Genomic DNA, 18,149 nt, shown 5'->3' on the forward strand with positions numbered 1-18,149 from the left:
TGAGACCGAGTCTTTAAAGTGATGCCAGTCTTATGATCTAAGGGGATTCGCACATAGTTAAACTCAAGACACACTGACCCATCACTCTCCAAAAAAGTCCAAACGCTGGGTTGTCATATGCAGGTATGATTTGTGTTGGAGTTGCTGTAACGATCTAGCCAATTCACACTGAATAATTTGCATTGTCTTTCTTTATTCTGAACACTCCAAAGCCAGCTGCTAATTTCAGAATGTTTGTGTTGGATAGAAAATACTTTCTCAATATGTCTTCAGTTTGAGATTTTCCATTAATGAATGTTACTCTCATCTATGCTTGACTCAAAGACAGGCTGTTAAAAACAGCACAAGTGATTTTAAGGATTCACTCATTGGTCCCTTTATCTGCCTATCTGTGTGCTCCAGTGGTCTGTGCTCAGGGGCTGCAGGCTAAAGATAAGACGGGCTCCAGTGATCCCTACGTGACCGTTCAGGTGGGCAAGACTAAGAAGCGAACCAAGACCATCTATGGTAACCTCAACCCTGTTTGGGAGGAGAAGTTTCACTTGTGAGTGCCAAACAGACTGTGCCAGACCTTTCACACATTATTAAGCATTGTCTTTGTCACTGACAGCCCCTGGATTTGTGGTTTAAAATCCATCACACCTTTTCTTGAAGATTCAGTTCTTTTTGAGGGTGGAGTTACAGTACTATGAGAGTGTGCTAAATTTTATCCTGAGGAAGCACAGCTCTCCTGCTACAGGCCACTATTAATACAGGAGTTGGTTTCTGTCAGAGTAAAGAATCTGAATCATATACAAATACTTTAAAACCAGACACCTCTGCTTCAGTAAAGAGTTTTACTACAAACCCACGTTTTTCTGCTTCAGTAAGGAGTGTTACTATAAACCCACATTTTTCTGCTTCAGTAAGGGGCGTTACTATAAACCCATATATTTTTGCATCAGAAAAGAGTGATACTACAAACTCTAATGCTACTGTCTCAACGTTACTGAATTATTTGGAAACAAAACTTTAGACACACTTTTAGATCCAACTGGATAAGAAAAATGACCAATGACTGAATGTATTATGCAATTATAAGCTTTACCATAAATGACTGACTGCACTCCACAAGTTTATCAATTATATAGTTGTGTTGGTGAATAAGCATGTTGTTGCTTTCACATCCTGTGAGAGTCACACTAGTTAATTTGGTTCAACAACCAGGAGACAAAGAGCACTATCTGACACTTTCCTCTTTTTCTCCCAGTGAGTGCCACAACTCATCGGACCGCATTAAGGTGCGTGTGTGGGATGAGGATGATGACATTAAGTCACGTGTGAAGCAGAGGCTGAAGAGGGAGTCTGACGACTTCCTGGGTCAGAGCATCATCGAGGTCCGGACCCTCAGTGGAGAGATGGATGTCTGGTACAACCTGGGTAAGTTGTGTGTGTGTGTGTGTGTGTGTGTGCATTGCCTTTCTGAGAGGATCTGTAGTGTTATTAGTGTAAACTGTTACGTCGCACTGTGCACCCCTTCATTTGCTGATGATAACAAATGCAATTTGTGCAGCAGATATGTACACAATGCATGTCGGAGTCCTCCAACACTAAAAAAGAAAAATGTTACTATTAGTCTCTGACCAACTGCTTATCCGTGATATATGATCCGCCATTATTGCATGTATCACAGGTCAAATAGGCTGAAATGTTGTTTTATTCATGGGTTATTGATATGATGACCATATGCAGCTGTGACGTTGGCATGTATATGAACTGTATAAGCCCTGGTCGCCAGTCCCTATGTAGCTGATGTAAGAGGTTGCACAGTGCCTGTATTTCTGATGCCATGTGATACTGGTGCTGAAAACTGCTGTATCTTTGCCATGACTGATGGGCTGTTGAATATTCAGACCTACACATGATGTATGGGAAAAGCTGGCAGGAAGAAAACACTAATGTTCTCAAAAATCTCAATTGGGAGACCATGCAGGAGTGCAGGATTTGTGTGTGTGTGTGTGTGTGTGTGTGTGTGTCTGAACTCCATTACCTACATCTTCCTGCTCTAGGGAATGTGTCTTCCTGGACAGTTAAGCTCCGTGTGGATGCTGAGGCCCCCAAGCTGTCCCCTTCATCCCAGAAAAATACACACATACATACTAAATTCACACACATTCTAAATCATGCTCCAAATTCGCTGCTGAAGCCGCCTCCATCTCTCATTGTCCTCTCACTCCAATCCTTTTTCTGGCCCCCTCTCAGTCGTCTTTCTGTCTCTGCAACACTCGTTTTCTCTGTCTCCGTATGTGCATCTTCTCTGCTTAAGCTGTCCTGATTCCCTCATTATCTTTCACATTTCTTTGCTCTTCTAATTGCTCTTTTCTATAGCATTGGACTCCGCATGGGTTGTAACAATTACAGTCAATACCAGTAATTGAGCCTTACTTTCTCTCTCACACACACACACACACACACACACACACACACACACACACACACACACACACACACACACACAGTCTCGCTCTCTCTCTCTGTTCATCTTCCACTCCCACTCTCTCTGGCGTAAGCTGCCTTGATTATTACGTACCCCACTAACATCGGAAATCAACTGATCAGTAGACACGTACAAATTACCCCAATAATTTTCCTGTCAGAGGGGAAAAAAGAGTGTTCCTGGGATGAACGCCGTATCTCTGGAAAAAGGCTGTAGTGTTGTCTAGTCTGTTTTCTCCCTATCTACAGCCTGTTTTACATGAAATAAGAACGGAATAGATGCATTTATTCTACCGGCCCATTATGTTGATTTAAATAGCCTCTGGTATCCAGTCTTTTTCTTTCTCTCTCTCCCTGTGTGTGTGTTTGTGTGTGTATGTGCATCCCTCTTTCTGCAGAGAAAAGGACTGATAAGTCTGCGGTGTCTGGTGCCATTCGTCTTCAGATCAGTGTGGAAATTAAAGGAGAAGAAAAAGTAGCTCCTTACCATGTGCAGTACACTTGCCTACATGAGGTAAAACACATACACACACACACACATCTTTTTTTTATCCTGTGGCAGTAGTAGGACAAAATGATTGCATTATGTTGCTGGATTCTGGAAGTGTGAATGGGTGTGAAACTGCTGGCAATAAAGTTATGAATCATTTTAAAATAGTGATTAAACAAGTGGCCTTAAAACACACACTGACACTTCCAAATCCTATTCATGGTGTTAAAAAAATGGCTGAAAGACTGAAAACCCAAAAATCTTACTATGTGATTAATGTGTGTCATCTCTAACTTTTCCCCAGAATCTCTTCCACCACACGACAGACGTCCTTGGCCAGGGCGTGGTGAAGATCCCAGGTGCCCGTGGAGATGATGCTTGGAAGGTCTATTTTGATGACGTAGTGCAGGAGATAGTGGATGAGTTTGCAATGCGTTATGGGATTGAATCCATCTACCAGGCCATGACGTACGTACGCAAATGCCTCTGTCTCATTACGCAATCGTCTTTACCTAGTATGTAAACACATTTTTCTCGCTACAAGGAGCAGATCATCCCCCTTGCCCCCAAGGATGGCGTTCAGGGGACAGGTGTATGCCACTACAACAGGCAAAATGAAAACCGTAACCTGTAATATAAATGTTTTACCCACCAAACTTGGCACCTACTTGCACGTTGCCAGTAAGTCTGACATTGTACAGAAGGCATGAAATCCACCTTAACTTCTCTTCAAAAGGAAAGGATGTGCTGACCACTGAGAACTGAAGGAATTTTTTATTTTGGTATTTTCACACCATTAAAAAAAGCACCCTGACTGCCTAGAACTTGGAGCTCTGGCTTTGTGCTGTTAGCCGGCAGGCGAGAGCCTGGCAAACAGAAGTTACACGACCGCCGCTAAATGCTCATCCACATGTTAGGTGACGTGTTGAATAGATCATCGTTTTCCTCGAAGCTTGTGTAGTTGATTTAAAAACAGTATTTTGTTCAACATTAACCATGTTAGCTTGGTGGCTTTCCGTTTGTTCGTGCACCTCAGCCGTTTGTGAATTTTGCGGTGAAATCAAATGAATGTGACGCTTGCGGTTAAAAATTCAGCCATTTAAGCAGTCTGCTGCGACAAGTGACGAGACAGGGGCACTTCTGGAAAGAATAGTGTGGAAAGTCCATTCTTATTTTACACAACTGAAACATATGCTACCATCATTTTAAATTGAACCCTAAGTTTAGGCAAACAGGAAGGGAAAATGGAATAGTCCTGGTGGCACTTCACGTCTTCACACGGTAACGGCATGACATTCAGGTAGCGGCAGTGCGCTGTGATGCTCGGTAATGGGGTTCATTGGTTGAGCTGTCTAGCTGAATCTCTGGCCTCAGGCTGCAATGGTTCACTCAAGCTACTGGACCTCCAGCACATTCCATGCTGGGCATGGACAGCCTTACTGACCATGAACACGTCCCTGATGACTTCAGCACATTCCTCAGGCTCACAGACCCTGCAGGGCTGCCTTAGGATGTTGTTATGGCTAAATTCACTTTCTTGCTCTTTTATCCTTTGTTACCTGTTTTTATAGCTCTTCTTTTTCTCCCTTTTGCACTTTTTTCTCGCTCTCTTGCTGCTTTTCTTTCTCTCTCTCTCTCTCTCTCACCTGCAGGCATTTTGCCTGCCTCTCATCTAAGTACATGTGCCCCGGTGTGCCAGCCGTGATGAGCACTCTGCTGGCCAACATCAACGCTTTCTACGCCCACACCACAGCGTCCACCAACGTCTCCGCCTCTGACCGCTTCGCTGCCTCCAACTTTGGGGTACGGTGTTACGACCACTGCTCTAGAGGCCGCTACATAAAGGAAGACATTCTACACAACAAATGAGGTGTAAAAACGAAACAGTTTTTCTGAAAGGAAAGGCATTAAAGAAAAGTAAAACAGGTCAGAGTTGATCTATGTCAGGGTGAGCTTGTGGCAAAAAAAATAAACAAAAATAACAAACAAAACTGCTGATCAGCCCCCTAATACTAACCTCTTATAAAAGAAACAACAAATCAAACTAGAAATATCTGATCTCCCTGTTTAAAACAAGAAACAAAAGAGGCAAAAAAACAATAGGGTTGAAAATAAAAGGCGTTAACCCCCACAATGTCAATGTGACCAAAGCACAATTCAAACAAATCACTCTTTACAAAGTTGTACTCAGGCAGACGGTAAACTCGAGCCATCATGGACCCCGTGGCATCAAACAAACTTATTTCGTACGCCAGCCCATCGCAGCAAGCAACGGTGTAATCATGTCAGGCTACATCAAAACAGACAAAAGAGGAGACACCAACACACAGCAAACGAGCCACAAGGGGGCAGCATCATAGCCGTGTTGCAGGTGTGACAATTTGTCCACGGATGTAAAACAGATGCCCAAAATGACTCTTGGAAGTACGGACCCCCTATGGACCCATTCACACACCTACACCCAGAATCCACTCACTGTGTGTGTGTGTGTGTGTGTGTGTGTGTGTGTGTGTGTGTGTGTGTGTGTGTGTGTGTCACATTCGATGTGTATCAACTTGAGGCTGACGCAGAAGAAATGTTACTTTGCTTATGTTTGTGGTAGTTTTCTAAGGAAGATCAGATGTTACAGTAATGTGAGGAAGCTTTCACGCTCATCTCCTTTACCTCTGCCCGAAGCCAAAGCTCTGTAATGTGTACAATAAATGTCTTACTGTTGTTTATCCATAGACAACAGTAGTAATATACAAACACCAACAAAAACACAAAGCAAAATTACAGACAATAAACAGGCACTACAATGCTGTAGTTGTCTTCATTTTAGTATTTTTTCATATATTTATTGCAGAGCTCTTTAATTAAATATTTCTCATTTAAAAGAACAGCATTCTAAAAGGCTTGTTTAAAAAAAAGACTTGAGTTGCATTACTGTAATGACACTGCAGCATTGTGGCTCTGTGTGCAGACACACTGCAGCACTGTGGCTCTGTGTGCAGACACACTGCAGCACTGTGGCTCTGTGTGCAGACACACTGCAGCACTGTGGCTCTGTGTGCAGACACACTGCAGCACTGTGGCTCTGTGTGCAGACACACTGCAGCACTGTGGCTCTGTGTGCAGACACACTGCAGCACTGTGGCTCTGTGTGCAGACACACTGCACCAGTGTTTGTCTGTTTAGAGTAGATCAGCTGCAAGAGAATGGAGTTCCAGATTTTTGTATTTCTCTTTACCTCTGTCTCTGTGAAGTGTGGTGCCTCCATCAGTCAGAGAGGAGAAGAAACATATTTTACATTTCCATAGGACAGAAAGCCTTGCAAATGTAACTTTTTAAGGTAACCATTTAAGCAAGAAGCAAGTTGACAGTTGTGCTTTTAAGGAGTTACTGACAGAATAGTTAGATAAAATACACATGGCTGCACAGTCCAATGTAGCATCACAATACTCAGTCCAAATCATCCATTATGTTCTACTAACACCATCCATTATTTCACTGCTGTCAGTAGTGGCCATTGGACGTCTCATCACTTTAAAGACCGCCATCACTGAGCGTGTTCTTTATTCAGATCAAATGTGGACTGTTTGGTTTCTGTTCAGTGGATTGGAAGCTTGTTACTGCATTAATGCAGCAGAGTTCGTAGTTCATAGCTTCTATGACAGGAAAGCTTATGATCCACTCACAGGTCTATTTTCACTGTCTCACTTTCCATTGCAACTTCTCCCCCAACAGAAAGAGAGGTTTGTCAAGCTCTTGGACCAGCTTCACAACTCCTTACGCATTGATCTGTCCATGTACCGTGTAAGTCTTAGCAACCAGATCTCAAAAGAGAGTATTCCCATCCACACAGTATAACTGATGGCTAGCTGGTTTTATGTAGTGGACCATGTCACTGTCATTGGTGTACTTGGTAACAGATGGGCTACAGATTTTAATTTTGCATTTAGAAAATGGTGTGTGTAATAGTGACCAGTGAGTGTGGGTACGAGGAAGCTGTTCCAGTCAAGTGGTAGGCTAGTGCTGATTCTGCAGTACTGGTTAATGGCCGTTTCCTCCCCCTCTGCAGAATAATTTCCCTGCTAGCAGTAAGGAGCGTCTGCAGGACCTGAAGTCAACCGTGGACCTCCTCACCAGCATCACCTTCTTCAGGATGAAGGTACAGGGGTGGGGGGCACCGTGAGACTCTACAGCCACTGCCACGGGGTCCTGCTCGGGAAGACGATGCTATTTACTTCATAGTTCCTGAACCTTTACGGATGCGGTGCAATAGGCACACCCTTGAGCTCTGCTAGACACGTCATGGCCCAGTATGATGTTCTCATTGGTTATCGCCTCCTGTTGGACAGGTCCAGGAACTGCAGAGTCCGCCAAGAGCCAGTCAGGTGGTACGGGACTGTGTGAAAGCCTGCCTAAACTCCACTTACGATTACATCTTCAATAACTGCCAAGAGCTCTATAGCCGCCAGTACCAACCAGTAGGAGACCTGGTCAGTTCTTTTCAAAAGCTGTCATCATGCATAAATGTGGAATCTGATTAGTTCCATACATAATGAGCTGCATGTAGATTTACCAGAAAAATCTTGTTTTCACTCAGTATTAAATGTAAAAAACCCTGAAATTAAAGCTGATATTCTGTGCTTGAATCCTCATGTTCATTGTTTCTTTTCAAATCCAGTGTATAAACAATACAAAACAATACAAATCATATCAGACTGTCAGATTTCTTACTCTGATAATAGTCATTACACAATGAGGACAAATTTTGTGACATTTTCAGCAAAATGTGGTTGTTTTCCTAGTGGCCTTACTCCGGGTCCGTGTGTTTGTGCTCTGCCTCAGAGTAAAGATGAGTGCCCTCCAGAGGAACAAGGCCCCAGCATCAAGAACCTGGACTTCTGGCCCAAACTCATCACCCTTATTGTCTCCATCATAGAGGAGGATCGCAACTCCTACACCCCTGTGCTCAACCAGTGAGCATGGCAGTCTATCCACACGCACACACACACCTGTATACACACACACACACACACGAGCGTGCACATGCATGCACATATACACAACTGCACATGCAAACTCTCCTGCACATACACACATATAAACATATGTGCACACACACACACACACACTCTGTCTGTTCTCTGTGTGAAATGCTGTTGTGTCCCCTCATGCCGCTTTCTGCAGGTTTCCACAAGAGTTGAATGTGGGAAAGGTTTGTGCTGAAGTCATGTGGAACCAGTTCTCCCAGGACATGAAATATGCCATGGAAGGTGAGTTAAATTACAGAAATGATGTGTGTGTGTGTGTGTGTGTGTGTGTGTGTTTGTGTGTGTGTGCTGTGTCTAGCTGTCTTTGCATATGTCTAATAAGATTGAGCATTGCCATGGGGACATTGAATCACTCAAATCACTCAGAGGGGAGTAATTCCTTTGTGTGTGTGTGTGTGGAGAGAGTAATCCTAGTAAGATAATCCCCATTCCTGTCCCTTAAATACATTTCCCTCATCTGTTTTTCTGTAACCACTGGTCCTCCTCCTTTTGTGTCTTGTATCAATGTAAAAAAAAAATTTTTTAGCAAGATCAAACATGTCTGCTTGGTTCTGTCTGCTAGCTCTATTTTCTAATTATTTCTGAAAATGACTTCTAGGTGTATTTGGTTTCCAGTGTGTTTGGAAAGTCACCTGCTAGCTGAGTTTGTTTTCACAGCTGGGATCTCGGAGGGGGGCTGTCTGTGCTGTTGCCTAGGATATGCGTCTTGTGCTTCTGGAGGGGAGAGAGAGAGAGAGAGAGAGAGAGAGAGAGAGAGAGAGAGAGAGTCCCCCCACCCCCCCATCAGCCTGTCTCCACCTTTTTTCTATGATCACCCCATTTTGCACGTTTCTGCCCCCTTACTGCACACACCTCTGACATTGTGCGTGTGTGTGTGTGTGTGTGTGTGTGTGTGCGTGCGTCTTCTCAGAGCATGAGAAGCATTGTTTGTGTAGGAGTGCAGACTACATGAACCTGCACTTCAAGGTGAAGTGGCTGTACATTGAGTATGTGAAGGAGTTGCCTGCCTTCAGAGGAGTGGTGCCGGAGTATCCAGCGTGAGTGTCCCCAGCGCTGCACACAGCCTCTCTTCCCCGCTCCTGTACCAAACACACTTGGAATAAAATTGTCACGGCATTGCTAAAGAGCACAAAAGTGATTAAATGTCACAAATGTATTAAAGACATTAACGATATTAACAACGGATGTTGTTAGCAAAAGTGTTGCCATAGCGACTCTTGCGCATGTGCCTTTATTTAGGTGGTTTATGGTGTTCGTGCTGCACTGGCTGGATGAGAATGAGGATGTATCCATGGAGTTCATGCATGGGGCTCTGGAGAGAGATAAGAAAGATGGCGTGAGTTTCTCCCTTCGTCGTACCTGCTGTAAGCCGCGCTGTGGAAGGCGTAGCAAGCCTGCTCCTTAGCTAGCAAGGAAAAGCCTTTTTTTCACTGAAATATTGCACCTATCCAGGAATTCAACCTCTATGTGCAACATGACAGCTTCCTGTACTTCCTGACTCTTGTAAGCAACTTGTATATAACAGAAAACAGGCTTTGATGTGAATGCTATCATCTCAGTGTGAAAGTGATCGTCATAGTATGAATGTGATTGGATCGGTTGGGATGTGGTGGTCTCAGTGTGCACACGATCCTCTCGGTGTGGTCCCCTCTGTTGTTGGTGCAGTTCCAGCAGACGTCGGAGCATGCTCTGTTCTCCTGCTCTGTGGTAGATGTGTTCACGCAGCTCAACCAGAGCTGCGAGATCATCAGGAAACTGGAGTGTCCTGATCCCAGCATCATGGCCCACTACAGCCGTCGCTTTGCCCAGGTAAAACCTCCCAGCTCTGGGTCAGCCGCGCAAGGCCCTCTGCCCCATCCTGCCTGGGTTTAGGTCGTTTCATTTATTCAAATGGTGATATTTCGCCTGATATTTCCACTGATGCGTTACCGTCTGTGGTCAGAGAGAGCAGCCTGTCCCTACTTTGCCCTCTGCAAACAGCATCTCAGAGGAACAGCAACCGAGGGACTCCAATGCAATGGACATGTGGATCTGAAAAAGACTGAAATCCTTCTTTAATGAAATGAAACAGCAGAATGCAAGGGCATTGCTTCTGTGCGGAAATGGACATTTAGGGGATAATGACATGAGAGGAAGTGAAGGAATTCAAGCATTCTCATAGCTGCTCTCTTGAGAAGATGCTCCTTCAATGTTCAGATTTTATTGGTTATGAATCACCATATCAGATAACAATGTTTTCTCATCTCTCGTCCATGTTTTGTTCTTATCTTTTTTTCCCCGCCAGACCATCGCCAAAGTCCTTCTTCAGTACAGTGCCATTCTGAAAAAGAGATTTTCCTCCTACTGTGACAAAGAGAAGATTGTGAGTCTTGACGTCAGAGGCTGTTTCTTCCCTCATATTTCTTTGCCTGTTCTGTCGATGTTGATTTTCCGTGCCATGTCCTAATGCGAGCGCCCCTGCTCCTCCAGCCCTGCGTCCTGATGAATAATGCCCAGCAGCTCCGCGTTCAGCTCGAGAAGATGTTTGAGTCGATGGGTGGAAAACAGGTAGGGCGAAGCCGCCATGACCGATGACCTGGCGTTGGTGGGACTTGAACCGGCAACATTCCGATTACAAGTCAAGCACTTTGCATATGTTTTGAGTGAAGGTTGGTGAGGTGGGTGTTGTAACATGTAGCTTAGAGTGTCAGTACAGTTCCAGCAGTGAAGGACACTTAAGATAAATCCAGGTTCTCTAGTGTTATGGAGCCCTCTTGTATTATCAAATCAATATTAAAAACCTCAGTATGTAGAGAGTTCATATAACGTGCAGTAATGGATAAACTGCAGTGTGTATTTACAGTACACTTAGGTGATTTATAAATGTGTGTGAATTCATTTTCAAAAATTCATTTCAAAGACATGGAGAGAGACATTATTTGATCGATAATTTGTCCTTTATATGGACAACTAATAATCGTGCTTTAAATTAAACATTAAAACGGTTTCAGGCACACAGTCACCAAATACTACTCTCATCATCTTTTCACTGTCTGTAAGATGGACAACTCCTACTAACTGCCAAATCAAGTATTTAATCTCCATTAGTAGATGTTTTCCAGTTTCATTAAGAGAAGCTGTTCTATTAATCAGGCTGACCTTCCAAATAAGACCTAACATTCTCTGATGGACTTAACATGACTCTACGCAGGCTGAGTGCAAAGGAACTTACTGTGGCAATGGTGTTTTCAGCCAGTGACATGGCTTTTATGTGAATCAGCTATAGTGTTTCAGCATGCAAGAAGGCTCACTTGCAACAGCTCTATGAATGAATGAATGCATATATTAACCCTTGCTTACACAGCCCAATTTGCATGGGCTATTTGGGACTTTTGTTAAGATTTCACAGCCATGAAATGTAACTGCTGGCACTTGAAATTTTCCTGAACATTATCTTTATTTATCCCCAATTACAATGAAATCTGGATCCCAGTAATGTGGCAACAGAAGAGTTATTAAAACTGGCTTTATCTTTAATCCCCCTATAGAGGAGGAAACCAGTAGGATAAAGATGCCTTGAGCTGGTGTGTGTGTGTGTGTGTGTGTGTGTGTGTGTGTGTGTGTGTGTGTGTGTGTGTGTGTGTGTGTGTGTGTGTGTGTGTGTGTGTGTGTGTGTGTGTGTGTGTGTCTGCATTGAAGGCTTTCTCACTATAGATGTCTGATGTTGGTTTGGGGAGGGGGTATGTTCTATCACACTGTCATTTTGTGTTTACATTCTCTAATTTCTGTCATATAATGAATACAATAACACTGGATAAAAAATGACAGTCATTTTGGTATTGTGACTTCTTATAGACACACACTACTTATGTTGGTGGTTTAAGTGTGTGTGTGTGTGTGTGTGTGTGTGTGTGTGTGTGTGTGTGTGTGTGTGTGTGTGTGTGTGCACGCACGCAGATGGACACAGAAGCCAGCGACATTCTGAATGAACTGCAGGTCAAGCTGAATAATGTTCTGGATGAGTTGAGCTCCACATTTGCAAACACGTGAGTCAGTGGATCACTGTGTCACTCAGACATGTGAATCAATGGATCACTGTGACACTCAGACGTGTGTCAGTGGATCGGTGTCTCACTCGGACATGTTATTCAATGTGGATCACTGTGACACTCAGACATGTGTGTCAGTGGATCACTGTCCCACAGACACGTGAATCAGTGGATCACTGTGTCCCACAGACACATGAGTCAGTGCATCACTGTCACTCAAACATGCCACCACAGTCTTTGTGAGTCACGTGTGAGTCACTTTCATCTAGTCTTTTTGTGTTCTGCATGCAGTGTCGTATCTCTGTTTTAAGAATTATTTTAAAGTACGTATTTGCTACAGCTACAACTTTAGCAGGGATCTCACTGCTCTAATCCAGTGTTTGTATATCGCCACCTAGTGTTTCTCTCCTACTCTAACATGTCTGATCTCTGCGTCTGTGCAGATTTCAGAGTCGTATTGATGACTGCACGCGGCAGATGGCCAGCTTGCTATACCAGATCAAAGGGCCGGTCAACGCCAACAACCGCCACCAGGTGGAGGCAGATGCAGACAACACGCTCCGCCCCCTCATGGACTTCTTGGATGGGAAGTGAGTCAGCACTGCAAACCCAAACGTGCTTCTGCAGGGATGTCTGGATCTGGAACGTTCTGGAATTGAGTCATGCCAGAAAATAAGAAAATAAGAAGGCTGTAAATCGTGCATTTTCTCTGCGATTACATGATTTGCTAAGTGAAAATAACCAAGCAACCCCACCCCACCTTTTCCCTGACTCCATTATGGTGCTGCTGTTTGTCCAGGAATTAGTCACTTAAAATCCACTTTTTGGTGCCCTTAGAAATGCAATGTTGTGCGTGTTTGTGATTGTGTGTGCGCATGCGTGCCTCCAGCCTGATGCTGTTTGCATTGGTGTGTGAAAAGACGGTTCTGAAGCGCGTGCTGAAGGAGCTGTGGAGAACTGTCATGATCAGCCTGGAGAGGACCATCGTTCTGCCGCAGGGCAGTGACTCCTTCGTACGGCCTTTGCTCGCTCCCTCACACATACAGCTCCTAACCCGCCAGCACGACCACAGTCACGTCAGATTGTTACACTACTGCTGATCTTGCAAGGAACATGTTTTTTGATATTTATTTGTTTATTGCCTTATTCATTTATAAGTATTAATTTAGAAGTTGCACTGGCTAAGTAAATTATATCCATGATCACATTATATGATAATAATGAGATGCAAAGCAAAAGCAAACCTAGAAGTCATATGTGTGTTATTAGTATGTTTGTTATTGCTGTTATTAATGTGATGTTTAGTTTATTTATTTTAGTTTAGTTTATGTATTTTCAGCCAGTTCCTCTGTGTTTCTCTGCTCCTTCTCTCATAGGGCAACATATTTTCAGCTGCCAAAGATCTGGGTCAGCTCTCCAAGCTCAAGGTAGCCCAGACACCTTCACCTCCTGTACTCACCTTCTACTGCTTTCTTGTCTTTTCCTTAACAAATTTACAAACATCATTCAGGTGTACTGAAAGCTCCATCTTATCTGGGACTGTGGTCACGTGGTCATCAGATTAATCAGGTTGATTTAATATTGACTGCTTCACTCTGTCCGCAGGACCACATGTCTGGGGAGGCTAAAAACCTCACACCCAAGCAGTGTGCCATCATGGATGTGGCTCTGGACACAATAAAGGTATCAGAAGCATCTGGAACAAAGTACATTCATCAATGCAAAACTAAAATGCCCACAAGCACTGTCTGGGTGCAGCTGAAGTCTCTCCACTAGTGTGGCGTGGTGTTGGAGATCTCTGTCTTTTTCTGCTCTCTCTTCAGCAATATTTCCATGCTGGAGGGAATGGGCTGAAGAAGACCTTTCTGGAGAAGAGCCCTGAGCTGGCATCGCTCCGTCATGCCCTGTCCCTTTACACACAGACCACTGACACGCTCATCAAGATCTTTGTCACTACCCAGCATGCTCAGGGTAGGAGTCATGGGCCCGGAATATTGGAATTTAAACATCTACTGTTTGAAACAAATTTCTTTGACCTCCTACAACTTCCAAAGCACTTTGCTTGCACAGCTAAAGGAGCTCTGTATGAAATGTCCTGTTTCTCTGGAAACCTTCACTATCTCTGTGTATATACTAACTAAAATCATATTCAGAAAGAAAGACAGATAGCTAGATCTCTATATATCTATTACTATCTTTCTCTCTCTCTCTCACACCACACACGCACCAAAGCATGCTGCGTACTTAAACACAAACAGAAGGGTCCCAGCTAATGTATTCATGCTTTCCATACATTCAGAGTTTTGGGGATGTTTTGCAGTATGAGCTAGTGACCAGCAGAGGTCACTGAAGAGCATGTCCTTGGTATATCCAGAGGTGTCACTGACCCATTATGGTGCTTGTGAACTTCCTGCTGTAGGGGAAACCTTTGCTCTCTCTTTAGGTCTTTATTCTCCGCTTTGGTCTTCCGCTCTCTTGTGCTTTTGACTCGTCCTGTTGTTCTTTCTCTGTTTCTCTGCCTCCACCACTGTGCTCTGCTTTCTGCACCATCTTTCTGCCCCAGTGCATGGTGGGAAAGGGATGAGGATAACACATAGTGAGAAAACCCAGCCATCCAGGGGTAGGTTCCTCTGACCCCAGAACAGCTCCCCTCCAGGCCATCTTCCCTCTTCCCCTCGCTCACAATGTAACCCACAGGACCAAACCTGCAAATGTAAATGATAGGACAAGAAGTGTATGTAACCCCGCCCCCCACCCAATCCTTGAACGTTTGCTAGAAGGTTTCAGCCCCTCTCTCTGTGTGTGTGCGTGTGTGTGCGCGCATTTCCAGCCTCAGGTGTGGATAAGCCCATGGGAGAAGTGTCCATACAGATTGATCTATTCACCCATCCAGGCACAGGGGAGCACAAGGTGACTGTGAAAGGTGAGGTCCCCTGCAGCCTGAGCGAACGCTAGACGTTTATTGAGTTCCTGGGGCCGGTTGCACCAATGGCTCTTAAGTTAAATCATAAGCTACCTTTGGTTGTAACGTTCTGGCCATAACTTTAAGACTGTTGAACCGACCTGTCGCAAGCTGAATTTTCCCTAAGATGGGGCATAAAATTCATTCAAGTCAGAGAACTGCTGAAGGTGACTGTTTTTTAAATTTATTACACTGCTTTGTTTAGAGGTCATTGTCGCTCTGTGTAAACTAACCATATACTTCAATTCACTGTCGGCAAAATTACTTCTGCGGGTTGTTTTTTGCTCCGTAGCTGGTAGGCTAGTGGGAACCAGCAGACTTTTTTGCCACAGTAAGAATGAGTTGCAGTTTTGCTTAATAGTAGTGCAAGTTGCTTAGCAACTGTCATTGTTACAGATGTATGACGTGGATGCACACAGCTACAACTGGGCCTAGTTGCACCTAGGTGTAGCTTTACTTAGTGCACCAGCCGTAATCTCCTTTCTGGTAAATGGTCTTCACTATGACTAATTTACTGAGTAAGTCCGTCTTAGTTAAGCCTTGTTGGTGCAACCGCCCCGTGATGTTTTCATTAGTTACAGCCCATTCTACGACTGTCCCACTTTTTCCTGTTGAAAGCTTCAGTATTAATCCATGACATTAAACCAACGGACAGTTTGACTGGTAGACAGCTGATAAGGTGCAAATAAGACCATTCTAGCGTTTCTGAGTAAAGCTGATTTTCATCACGAATTAATCATCTGCAACCTGGGCTCAGTGGTGGCTGCAAATGACCTGAAGTGGCAAACATCCGGAATGTTCCGGCCTTTTGTGGAGATCACCATGATTGGCCCACACCTCAGTGACAAGAAACGCAAGTTCACCACCAAGTCCAAGAACAACAGCTGGGCACCGAAATTCAACGAGACCTTCCACTTGTGAGTAAAGGTTCCAGCAGACCAGATCAGATCTATCTATTTTACTCTATCTACTACTATTTTGCTATTGTATCTTTTTCTCTCTCTTGCACTCTCTCATTCTTTCCCTGTGTGTGTGTCTCTCTCTCTCTCTCTCTCTCTCTCTCTCTCTCTCTCTCTCTCTCTCTCTCTCTCTCTCACTGTCTGTTCCTCTTTTCTTTTACTGATGCTGACTATAAACAGAAGTCATGAACCAGAATTTGTTGCTTTCAAAACTGCAGTTATTTACAGCCAAACCTGGTTACACAAGTGTGTGTGCCTGTGTGTCTGTAGTAACTGTTTTTAAACTCTGCAATGTCAAACCATGCAATGATTTGTGTGTGTGTGTGTGTGTGTGTGTGTGTGTGTGTGTGAGACAGTATCCTAGGAAACGAGGATGGGCCAGAGTGCTACGAGCTGCAAGTGTGTGTGAAGGACTACTGCTTTGGACGGGCGGACCGCGTGGTGGGCGTCGCTGTCATCCAGCTGGGTGATGTTGCCCAGCGGGTGAGCTGTGCCTGCTGGTGCCCGCTGGGCACACAGGTGCACATGGATGACACCGGCCTCACTATCATGCGCATCCTGTCGCAGCGCTCGGGGGACGAGGTAGCCAAAGAGTTCGTCAAGCTAAAGTCCGAGACGCGCTCTGCGGAGGAGGGAAGGTGAAGAGAGAGAGAGAGAGAGAGAGAGAGCGAGTAGGCCTCTCTCTCTAACAACGGATGAAAAGTAGAAAGTGGGAAGGATGTGTGATTTGTTGGGAGGTGTCATGACATCTGTGCTGCTACTGGGAGCTGCCTGTGATCTGTGGATGAGGGTTCACTGGTGCACAGATGGGCGGAGCAGACTCGTGGGCGTGTCCTGGCCAGGTTCCTGTGTTATGGGGGAGGGGTTTGAATGCTGCACATGTGGGTGGAGGAGATGGAAAAATTGGGTTGTTCTCATTCTACTGCTGATTCAGAAGCTAATAGCTTTTCACTAGCAGAATGATTCTCTCTGTTGTGCCCTCTCTCTCCCTGTCTCTCTCACACCCTCTCACACACTCTCTCTCTCTTTCTCTCTCATACACACACCCTCTCTCTCTCTCTCACACACACACACCCTCTCTCTCTCTCTCACACACACACACCCCCTCTCTCTCTCTCTCTCTCCCTGTCTCTCACACCCTCTCACACACACTCTCTCTCTCTCTCTCTCTCTCTCACACACACACCCTCTCTCTCTCTTTCACACACCCTCTCTCTCTCTCTCTCTCTCTCTCTCTCTCTCATACACACACACCCGCTCTCTCTCTCTGTGTCTCTCTCTCTCTCTCTCTCTCTCTCCCTCTGCCGCCCCCCCCCCCCCCCCCCCCCCCCCCCCCCCCCGCCTCTGTATTTTTTTTGTCATGCTCAGGACTCACTCAGTCCTGTGATTAATCTGTCACTGTGAACTTGTTTGGCTACCATGTGTGTGCATGCGCATGTGCATGCGTGTGTGTGTGTGTGTGTACACGTGCACTTTTGACTACATTCGAGTGTATCGGATGAGGCTCAAACAGTAGAATATACACACAATTCTTAGATGTATTGTGCACTTTTTTGCAGTATCCCGTGTATTTGTCATGTGTATGTTTTGCACTGTGTATAAATGCCTTATTTTGTTGATGCAGTGAAGTAATTATGGTGTTTTGTTTTTGTTTTGTTTTTTTTCTTCTCGTACTAGTCACTATTTTAACTTTGTATTTCAGGTCCTATTGTCCTAGGTCTGTAAACAGTACAGCTCCATGACCACTCATACGTGACCTCCCTGTGACACTTAGTAAAGCCAAACATGATATATGTGACAGCCAGCTGTGTGCCTTCCACACTACAGTGCTTGTCGTCTGACCTGGTCAGCACTGGAGAGCGAGAGCGAGAGAGAGCGACCGACCGACCAAAAAACACATGGTTCCTGACCAGGAACACAGGATGGAATTTAGTCAAACTTCAACAAGGTTGTCTGGCTGGAAAACAGCTGGAACCAACCATGTTTTAATAGTCATGTGACTTTGATAAGAAAGTGAAAGCTAGGAAGCCAGAGTAAACTTCAGAATAAAAGTCCCGGCTAAAGAACCAACCATGCAAGGCTATGATAGGATGGTAGTGTAATGTGATGTTCCATGATGCCCAAGCCTGTGGGCTTACAGACAAGGAGTCAACATACAGCAATAAACAAAGCTCGAACACTGAAAATTAGAGTTTG

The 18,149-nt window shown here is 44.6% G+C and overlaps 1 protein-coding gene across 2 annotated transcripts in view; it reads left to right on the forward strand.

Moving 5' to 3' along the window:
* unc13bb (unc-13 homolog Bb (C. elegans)) overlaps nucleotides 1–16,986 on the forward strand; it is a 68,293-nt gene extending 51,307 nt beyond the window's left edge. Inside the window, exons 16-40 of one of the 2 annotated variants that reach the window (XM_035535896.1) lie at nucleotides 403–544; nucleotides 1,250–1,419; nucleotides 2,874–2,989; nucleotides 3,270–3,433; nucleotides 4,618–4,768; nucleotides 6,692–6,760; nucleotides 7,026–7,115; nucleotides 7,306–7,446; nucleotides 7,799–7,929; nucleotides 8,141–8,226; nucleotides 8,915–9,041; nucleotides 9,244–9,340; nucleotides 9,670–9,813; nucleotides 10,289–10,366; nucleotides 10,474–10,551; nucleotides 11,941–12,029; nucleotides 12,476–12,622; nucleotides 12,922–13,045; nucleotides 13,409–13,459; nucleotides 13,638–13,715; nucleotides 13,856–14,003; nucleotides 14,596–14,652; nucleotides 14,863–14,955; nucleotides 15,752–15,911; nucleotides 16,310–16,986. In XM_035535896.1, coding sequence (XP_035391789.1) covers nucleotides 403–544; nucleotides 1,250–1,419; nucleotides 2,874–2,989; nucleotides 3,270–3,433; nucleotides 4,618–4,768; nucleotides 6,692–6,760; nucleotides 7,026–7,115; nucleotides 7,306–7,446; nucleotides 7,799–7,929; nucleotides 8,141–8,226; nucleotides 8,915–9,041; nucleotides 9,244–9,340; nucleotides 9,670–9,813; nucleotides 10,289–10,366; nucleotides 10,474–10,551; nucleotides 11,941–12,029; nucleotides 12,476–12,622; nucleotides 12,922–13,045; nucleotides 13,409–13,459; nucleotides 13,638–13,715; nucleotides 13,856–14,003; nucleotides 14,596–14,652; nucleotides 14,863–14,955; nucleotides 15,752–15,911; nucleotides 16,310–16,595 — 3,017 coding nt within the window. In that variant the 3' untranslated portion in view covers nucleotides 16,596–16,986. The remainder of the gene's footprint in view (nucleotides 1–402; nucleotides 545–1,249; nucleotides 1,420–2,873; nucleotides 2,990–3,269; nucleotides 3,434–4,617; nucleotides 4,769–6,691; nucleotides 6,761–7,025; nucleotides 7,116–7,305; nucleotides 7,447–7,798; nucleotides 7,930–8,140; nucleotides 8,227–8,914; nucleotides 9,042–9,243; nucleotides 9,341–9,669; nucleotides 9,814–10,288; nucleotides 10,367–10,473; nucleotides 10,552–11,940; nucleotides 12,030–12,475; nucleotides 12,623–12,921; nucleotides 13,046–13,408; nucleotides 13,460–13,637; nucleotides 13,716–13,855; nucleotides 14,004–14,595; nucleotides 14,653–14,862; nucleotides 14,956–15,751; nucleotides 15,912–16,309) is intronic. The other variant, XM_035535895.1, reaches the window with a different exon arrangement.
* Nucleotides 16,987–18,149: the final 1,163 nt, after the last annotated feature.

This window comes from Electrophorus electricus, chromosome 17, assembly GCF_013358815.1.
Source record: "Electrophorus electricus isolate fEleEle1 chromosome 17, fEleEle1.pri, whole genome shotgun sequence".
Classification (NCBI taxonomy): Eukaryota; Metazoa; Chordata; class Actinopteri; order Gymnotiformes; family Gymnotidae; genus Electrophorus; species Electrophorus electricus.